The 9,321-nt window shown below is 46.8% G+C and overlaps 1 protein-coding gene across 1 annotated transcript; it reads right to left on the bottom strand.

Moving 5' to 3' along the window:
- Nucleotides 1–369: 369 nt before the first annotated feature.
- Nucleotides 370–8,897, bottom strand: LOC130848741 (pregnancy-associated glycoprotein 2-like). The gene is made up of 9 exons (XM_057727147.1): nt 8,845–8,897; nt 7,599–7,749; nt 6,508–6,625; nt 6,285–6,403; nt 4,890–5,083; nt 3,851–3,967; nt 2,212–2,353; nt 2,027–2,125; nt 370–522 (listed from the first exon to the last, which is right to left on the bottom strand). The coding sequence occupies exons 1-9, from the start codon at nt 8,895–8,897 to the stop codon at nt 370–372; spliced, it is 1,146 nt and encodes a 381-aa protein (XP_057583130.1).
- Nucleotides 8,898–9,321: the final 424 nt, after the last annotated feature.

Below are 9,321 nucleotides of genomic sequence, written 5' to 3'. Positions count from 1 at the left end.
TGAAGGCTTTTGATTTCTTGGGTCCAGCCACTGAGATGCGTGGAACTGTTCTCGTTCCTGTGTCCTGTATCCCCATTATCCTTTCAGTAAGTCTACCCTTTCCTTGAAACCAGTTGGATTTGAGCTTCTTTCATTTGGGTTCAGTCGAGTTTCTAGATCCTACAGGATTATGAAACACATCCCCAACACAAAGAGAAATGCTCATTCATATTAGCACAATTGGAAATGGAATTCTTTATTCTTTACTGAGAATAGGGCTTTGCAGAGCACCAAACATAGTCCACCACCATACCTGAGTGGGAGTGCCCTACGTATAAGTGAATGCATGCTTGGAGTGGGCCTGAATGACTCCTGAAGCAGCCCAAGGATTTACACGGCGGGAGCCAGGCCAATCCTGTTGCTTCTCCGATCATAAACCGAGAAATACATCCGCAAGAAGGCATCACCCAGGACCCAGGTCTCTGACCGGTTCCAGGTCTCTGTGCCCCCTCGAAACAGGCTGACACAGATGTTATAAGGACCCTGGGGGAGAGAGAAATACACCCCAGTCAGACTCATCTCTTACCTACAAACCCCGTAGCATCCAAAGCTGTCTGTTTTACAGTTTTATTGCCCTCCTTTAGTGAGTATCATACTACTGTCTGAGCAGCTGCAGAAGAGGAGGGCCCTTCCAAAAACAAGAATGGCCAGGACACGTGTATGCCCTGAGGTAGGTGGGTGGGAGAGGGAAGGTTTGGAGTTTTGGATTAGCAGATACAGACTACTATATAGAGATTGGATAAACAACAACTTCCTACTGTACAGCACAGTATTCAAAATCCTATGACAAACTGTAATGGAAAAGAATAGAATAAAGTATATATATATAGATGTATATACACACACACACACACACACACACGTATATGCACAACTGATTCTCTTTGTTATACAGCAGATTTTAACACAACATTGTAAATCAAGTATATTTCAATACAATCAAAAAAATGACAAGAATGGCTCATAGTTCTCCTATTATTGCCTTCTGACACATGCTTGCTGTTTCCTCTGCATAGAATGACTTTTCTTCTCTTTTCCCCCCAAAAACATGTTTTCCAGGCTGTGCTCAGCCCATCCAGGAAGACTTCCATGAACTATGCTCATCCTCCCTGACCACTCCAGGTTGGGTTGTTTAACTTACCCTTGTGCTCACCTTGTGTATAGCCCTCATCACCCCCATTCTGGACCTGATACCATGCGGCAGGAACCCTGGAGGTCCTATTTGCATGGACTCTAGTGTAGACATGCCTCAACCCAAGCAGGCCTCCTCATGCCTCCATGAGGCTGGGGGTTTCATATTTCTGAAATTTCCTGTCTTCCTCAAAGCCTTTTTTGAGCCCTTCAGCCTCCTCTAAATTCCCACAGGGAGCTGACATTAAGCCTCAATCTTGTCCCTGGGCTGTGCAGTCACTGTGCACCCTTTATTCATGTAGTATCCAAATTCCCCACAGAGACGTCTGGTAGCCCAGCTCAACAAGGTGGAACTGAGGCTTAGCAAGCTGGAATTGTAGCTGAGGATTAGCACAACAAAGTAACTGATCATCTAACCAGGACTCTTTCCAGATGGAAGGGAGAATGTCAATGATGATGGTGCGACAATACGCTGAGACTGTCCCCAGCCAATGCCATTAGTCACTTGGCCTATTTCAGGGATTGCTAGAGCTCACTTTCTGTGTTCATCCATCTGAGAGATCTGGTGGAACTGAATCTCTTTGAGGGCAGAGGCGCTTAGTGTTCCCCTCTCCTTGTGCTTCACACCATATTGGCACGGGGTGGTGTCTCCATTTATTCCAGGATGATGGATAACCTAGGCTGTCCTCTACTCTCAAATGGTTGGTTTTGTGGGAGGCACTGGCACAGTCACTTTGGTTCAGCAGCATCTGCAGTGGTGTGGCTTGGCCTGCAGAGGGCCCCCTCCACCCAGCCAAAGCCCAGGGTTCCTGCAAGGGACAGACTTGAGAACCAGCACCCAAGGTTGGCCCCTCACCTTCCAGATGTAGGCTTCAGCAGGCACTGGGTAGTAACTGTCATTGAGGATGAAAACTATAGCTGGCAGGCTTGAGATGTTGCTACATGGAACCCGATACTGTTAGAGAAAGAGGAAAGAAGTTGGCCCAGATAATCCCTGGAGAGTGCAGAGCCCCGGGGTGGCCTTGTGGCATGTCCCTTCACCTCTTCACCAAAAGCCCTGGCGGTGATGTGATTCTGGATGGTGGTGACCAGTTTAGTTGGGCCAAGCAGCAATGTAGTCCCAGTATTCAGAATGGCCTGGCATCGACGTTTACAAGCAACCATCTTCCCATTTATGAGGATGCTGAGAGACAGTGGGACAAAGTGGGCACCAGGATCACACTGAAGTCTCCCCCCATGACTGCTCCCCTCCCTGACTGTCTCCAGAACAGCCCATCAGCTCATGCCCTGACTCTGTTTCCCTATGCTATGGTCATATAAACTTCTGTGACTTCCTTTGAGTTCTTGAATGCACCAGGCTCTTTTGTTCCTCAGGGCCTTGGCATGTGCTGGTTGCCCTTCCTAGAAGGCCTCCATCCACTTTGTCTAGCTAATTTCTCCTCATTTTCCAGTTTCTAGCTTAAATGTCCCTTTATTGGAGAAATCGTCCCTCAAGACTAGGTCAGGCTCCTGTCTTGGTCATTCTCTCTGAAGATTCATCCTTATTTGTGGCAAGTATCAAAGTGGTAATTCATTGTGTGTGTGACTCATTTCATGTGTGCCTGCCTCACTAGATGTAAGGACAAGTTGTATATTCAGTGCCTCTCTCACCTGTGCTGCACACAGTGGATGTGCAATGTATCCTTGCTGAGTGTGTAAATGAATGAATGAATGCATGAATGTAAAATTGAGTGAGTCAAAAAATGTGTGAGGAATAACCAGAGACCTGTGTCTGGTGTCTGACCAGTAATGGATCAACCCACACAGTGAAGATGAGTCTCTCTGGGTCAGCAGATGCTCAGAGTGGTGGGGAGAGAGACACAGGCTACCTTGTGAGAAATCGTTTCCCAGCATGGCCCCCTAACTGGCTTAGAGACCAAGGCCCCTGGACAGGCAATGCCCAAGGTAGCCCAGGGGGCCTCCAAAGGACCCGTAAGCTCCTGTCAGTGGGTGTCACACAGAATCCCATCAGTTATTGCCCCTCGTTGTCACTCCACTCCTGGATCCCAGCTTCCTGATTCTGTCACAGCCTCTGCCCCACTGTGTTCCCGGGTTGTGAAGGTGGATGCAATGGGTATGGCAGTGGTTCTTTGTATGAGTTTCTTTCAGTTATCAGGAATGCAGCCAAACTTTCTCCTCTGCTGGTAATCTTCTCCCTAAGGAGAACATTTTTCCCAGTTTGTCTAGGACTTCTCTTGTTTTGAAACTAGCAGTTTTTGGTACTGAGAATTCCCTTGTTCCTGGGTAGCCCTGGACAATTGGTTACCTTATCTCATCTCAACCCTGTTCAGGCTGGTGAAATTCTCCCTTATACTTTTTTCTCTGTACATTAGGGTCCTCAAGGCATGCCATCTGCCTCACAGCACAGTGGGTTAATCCCACTCTGGGCTGCACACACCCCTCAGGCACTTGTTCAGGACCCTCATCAGGGCCCTGGTCAGGAGGCCTGGCGTGATTCAGAGCCCATGGGTGGTGTGTCTATTTCTGTGTTTATGTGTTTGTTTGGATGTGTGTCTGTATGTGTCTCTGAGTGTATCTGTGTGTGACTCTATGTCTGATCATGCATTTGTGTGTGCCTGCATATATCCATGTGTTTGTGTGGGAGCATCCCTAGGGGTGGCCCTCAGAGGGAAAGGCTTACCGGTTCATGGTTATCTGCCAGAAGCGGTTTTGGGACACTGGTATCCACTTGAGCTGTCCTTTGTGGTAGCTGTGGTCCACCCCACCAAACATCACCACACTGTCATTCTCCTTCCTGCTGAGGAGAGAAGGATGAGGGAGGGATCCTTCTCAGAGAATAACACCACTCACTGTTTGAGGCTTTTGGTTATCCACTCATTAGAGGCACTTCTATGGTCCTCATTTTACAGATGTAGAAAGTGAAGCACATAGGGATTGAGTACCCGGTTATGATTGGTCACAGGCTAATGAGTGGCACAGAAGAGGTTTGAAGCTGGGCAGCCTGGCTGGGCTCTGACCACCCACCCTTCAGAAGAGGGCCTGGTCCCCTCCAGCTACCAGAGTGTTCAGAGATACCCACAGAAGAGACCGTGCTGCCGGGATATGGCTTCTCCCTTGTGTAGCCTGTCATTTTCTGAAAAGCTGAAGCCTGAGGACAGTAATGCCATTGGTCCATGTGCACCCAGCATTGGCTTCCTGGGCCTGTTACCAGTGCCTTTCATGGGCCCTCAAGTTTAGCAGGGCCCTACATCTCTGCTATCCCTGTCTTGAATTGCCTAATACTTTTGCAACAGAAGGTCCCATATTTTCATTTTGCACTGGCCCCTGCCAATTGTGCAGCTGGTCCTGGGATCCTTGTAAAATGTTAGCAAGAAAGAAAATATTTCCGCCATCCCTCTCTTTCCTTCCATGTCAAGTCCATTAGCACATCCTGCTGCCTTTCCCTCCAGCCTGTACACTGACACCTTCCATTTCTCTCACTCTTCCCTCAAATTCCCTGAACAAAGCTGCTGTCCTTGAGTCCATGGGCATGGTTCAGTCCCAATAAAACTTAAGTTAGGGAAACAAGTGGCAGGGCCAGATGTGGCCTTGGCCCATTATTTATGCTGGCCCAAACAGTCTCTCAGGACAATTCTGGCTCAGGAGACCTATAAACTTTCATGCATCTGAAATCATCTTGCAGCTGATTTAGAGAGAGGGCCTGTCCAGATCAGACTTACGTGCTCAAGTAGAAGGCAAAGACAGGCTCAGAAATGATGAGTCGGTTCTTCAGGTTGTCGAAAACAGGGGTGATCGATTTGGGACCAAGGCTGGGATAGGCCAAGCCCAGGACACCATCAAAGCTTGCATGATCCAACCCACTCTGGTTCAAGCTCAGGACAAATGTCTGGCTCAGGTCGACAATGTTCATGATCTGTAGATAAGGAGAGTGATCCCACATAAAGTTTGCAGAAGTGGTGCTGGGACTGGGCTGGGTTGCACATGCCTTTAGCACCTCAGAGAAGACATGAGGCCTAGCTGTGCCTTGGGTGCACTTCAGATGGTTAGATCAAGCTGGGACAGGAACTTGGGGTCCATTTGTGCAGGGCTATGGATTTTAACCAACACTATTCCTCCTACACAAACCATCTGAGGGGTGTAAACTGGCCTCATGTCTTCTATACAGGTAGGGAAACATAGACTCATGATAGGACCAAATGGTCCCCACTTGAGTATAAAATGAGTAGGGAGCAGGGTAGTCTTCTCTTTGGCATCACTATGATCAGATGACACAAATGGACTGAATTAATTGCAATGTATTGTGGATTATCTCTCTGCCCAGGAAGACAAAGTCCCTTACACAATACAGGTGCCAGAGTTCTTATGAAAATTCTGCCTGGGAAAATGCTTCTGGTGTTGTATGTGTATGTGAGAGAGAGAGAGAGAGAGTACCCAGGCCCTTATGGGATGTACATCATAGATTTTATTTGGCTCTGAAAGACCCCCTAGAGTGAAAAACCATTTATTACACCCTTCCCATATCTGTGGCCCCTGCTTTCCCTGCCCACATGCCTAAAGCCTTCGGCTAACACCAGGGCCTCAACATCAGATTTATCCTCTCCCCAAATACCTCAAACATGCATGAATCCTGATGGTCCAGCCCAGGTTCACCGCTTAGTAAATGCCTGATACTTCCAATTCCCTGGCTCTCTGCACCTCACTTCCCTCCTCTTTATAAAGGAACTAACCATAGTACTTGCTATATGGGGTTGTTGCAGGATTAAACATTTTATTACCATGAAAGTGCCCAGCACAGTCTGAGAACAGAAAAGTGGGTGTTTTTACCCTTCTTTTCATGCTCCCACCAAAATTAACCTTGAGATCTTCATGGGCAAATGAGCTGCAAATCCACACCCCAAGCCACACTCTGGGTTAGCCATTTGAGAGTCTGTGTGTCAGCTTGGCACTGTATTCTCAGAGACATGCAGTGTGGGGAGCTCGCCATGCCACTAGAGGACCTTAAGAAAGAAAAGCCCTCCCAGTTGGTCCTGCATGTGTTTGCTAAGCAGTGGTTTCTCCCAGGGCCAGCCCTAACTCAGATTCTCATTTCCAGAAACTGCATTAGGCCTGATTACCCGAACGGTGTCATAAACAACAACTCCATCAATTCTCCCAGTGCCATATTTGATGTTGACCTTCATGGCTGTGGGCCAGAAGCTTGTGGACAGCTGATAGTTGAAGAGATTGTGTGTACCTGCAGACACAAGTGATGAGTGTCTCTCAGGTGTCAACGAAGGTATAATGGGTGGGAGGGGAGCATTAGATGGGTGGGTGTTTGGTGGTGGGGCAGGTACTCACGGCAGGAGGGACTGGAGCAGTGGATGGAAGGAACCCACATGCAAGGTGAAGTAGTGTCAAAGATGACCTTGAACTCCTGAGGGGGTGTTCCAATGCTGATGTTGCCAATATAGCACATCTATGGGGGATCGAGATGAATGGGTAAGGCAGGCCAGTCTATCCTGTCCACCCTTGATTCCCAAGGTGCTGCCTGCCTTGAGTTGTCCCATGTGTCCCGAAATCACTTTCAAACTGCCATGTCTCACAGCCTCTGCTGAGAGTGGTGCCTTCATTTAATTTCTTTATTTTCTTTATTTTCTTTTTTTTTTCCATTTGCAATCTCAGTTAACCGACCAGTAATTGAACCCATCTCAGTGCAGTATTAGTGCCGAGTCTAAACCACAGGACATAGATGGAATTCACAGTGCCTTCATTTGAGAAGTTCTGCAGTCTCCCCTTCAAGGCCCAGCTTAAGTGTTTCCTTGTCTACTTTGTCCTGCTAGGTCACTGCAGGCCTCTTCCTTTAAACTCAGACCATTTCTTTTGAACACCATGCAGTTCGCTCTTTTATTGGACCTGTATTTACTATTTGCCTATTACTCATGCTGGCCTATGCACTCTTGAAGGAGAGATGAGACCTTTTTTAAAATCAATAACAATAACCAGAGAGTCAGATTTTTATGGTGCCACAGGCCATAGGGCTTAGTACCTTTTTTATGGTGGTCTTGGGCATGTGGAGGCTCACCTTCCTCTGCCTACAGCTGCAAACTTGATGTGCAGTTGCCTTTATCTTTTGATCAGGCAAGGCTCACCTTTCATCCATAACTCTGTGGCTCATTTAGTTCAGAAAGAACAATCTCCCTCATGCTAGTGACATATCTTTGGCATAAAATAGATGTTTACCTGGGTCATTGCTGGGCCCAGTCACCACAGAGCAAGAGCTGAGGATGAGAGTACCTTCCCCTCTGGAAATGGAGTCCCTGTTCCCCAATGTTTCTGCTTCCTGCAGGAGCCCCAGCCCCACCATCCAGCCTGGCCCCTCCAGGACTACCCCAGTGCTAGACCAGAGCACCAGGGGGCACAGAGCAGCACCATCCTCCCAACACATTCACATCCTGGTAGTTTCTCAGGGGTTGAATAGTAGTTGTCGGGTCATCAGTGGCATTCTGGGACCTGTGGTCAGTGTTCTCCTCCAGGAAATGTGTCAGGAGGTTTTCTTCCCTGAGGGTTTCTTGCATGGCCTTGATCTTCGTTAGAGGGATTCTTTCACCAAACATGGGGAAAACAAACAAAGAAGGGGCAGCAATCAACTCTCCATGTTATTGTGTGACTGTCAAACCTTGCATTATCATGATGCTGTGTATCTTCCCAGAATTTTTATGAGTTTGATGCTAATATCAGAATACCATGCAAAACCCAGGCACAGACATTAGTTTGAATACTGGTTCTGTTGTTTAATCTTGGGTAAATCATATGACCCTTTGGAGTCTCACTATCCTCAGTGGTAAGAAAGTGGAATATAATAACCACCATCCCCCATGTAGAATGTTGTGGGTATTAAGTGGGATGATGGATATAATGTCCCTGATATGTAGGAGGTTTCAACAATAACAGTCATTACCATTGCTATGGCCATCCCACTGTCTTTTTCAAAGAAGCTCTGGGAAGCAGGTAGAAGGCAGATCATTATCATCTTTTAACTGAGAGGAATTTAAAATGCAGGGAGTTTGTGACTTAGCTGTTGTCACACTGCTTGTTAGAGGTAAAACAGCCTAGAAGTAGCCTTCCTGATGTTTCTTTAGGGCTCAAGCAAAAGAGTTTGGTAAGAGAGGAAGCCAGGAGATGGGGAATAAATTAGAAGAATTAAGAGGCTAGAGAAGCAAGGAAGAGTCAAAATAGAAAGCAAACAGTCAAGGAAACAAAAATTCACAGATTTCCACATGCACAGAGAAATCCACTATGATGGAAGGCATAAAAGAGAGAGAGAAAGAGATGAAGAGACAGACACATTCACACTGAAATGGAGAGACAGCAGAGAGGAGACACAAAAACAAATAAAGGAGAAATGATATTCCATAGGACCTAACTTACAGTTGCAGAGTTGGTGCACTGAACCACTCTAAGGAGTACCATTTTTACATAGCTCATGATGTGACTGGCTTGCCCAGAGTTGTGTAACGCTGCACATGAACCCCAAAACAATTTTTCCTTGGGAAGGTACTCATCAATAACTGTGAGCTGAATTTTCAGCCTGTTAGGGAATGATTATATTTCCTTCTAACTCTGATGAGTGGAAAAATAAGAGGACAAGAAAAACCCAGAGACAGAGATGATGCCAATTACAGTCCCCATACTTACATGACTAGGCACTCTGAGAGGGCCACCAGCCCGAGAATCCCAAGCCACTTCATGCTTTTAAGCTGGGACAAAGTACTCAAGACAGAGTGAGTCCAGAGTTTGCTGTGGTGTCCAAGAGCTGCTAGTTATATAGGCTGAACCCTGCCCCGACAGTCCCCTTTAGGCCACTAATGGATCAGATAAGAATTATGAACCTTTTGATAAAATTTTTACCTCAATCAATATCTGTGGGAGTGGACTTTTAAAATTCTCTGAATACAGAGATTTCTACTCTAACGTCTTCCTTGGGGCTTGGCTACAGAACTAAAACTGAGCCCTTCAGACTAACTAAGAAGGGAGATACTGTTGCCAACTTTAATACAAAACACTGCTAAAAACGTGATAAAAGTAAATTCTAGGGGCCATGGTTGACTCTCCTGATCTCATGTGGTGTCCCAGACTACTTCATGAGATGTACATTGCAGTGTTTCTTTGAGG

This window comes from Hippopotamus amphibius, chromosome 3 (assembly GCF_030028045.1).
Source record: "Hippopotamus amphibius kiboko isolate mHipAmp2 chromosome 3, mHipAmp2.hap2, whole genome shotgun sequence".
NCBI lineage: Eukaryota > Metazoa > Chordata > Mammalia > Artiodactyla > Hippopotamidae > Hippopotamus > Hippopotamus amphibius.
This window is presented reverse-complemented; position numbering and strand designations above follow the sequence as displayed.

Bases quoted from the DNA above. Each gene is read 5' to 3' on its own strand.
- LOC130848741 (XM_057727147.1), bottom strand. From the start codon at position 8,897: ATGAAGTGGCTTGGGATTCTCGGGCTGGTGGCCCTCTCAGAGTGCCTA. The intron at 7,750-8,844 runs GTAAGTATGGGG...GTTTGGTGAAAG, and splicing joins CTCTCAGAGTGCCTAGTCAT to AATCCCTCTAACGAAGATCA. The intron at 6,626-7,598 runs GTGAATGTGTTG...GATCCCCCATAG, and splicing joins CCCTGAGAAACTACCAGGAT to ATGTGCTATATTGGCAACAT.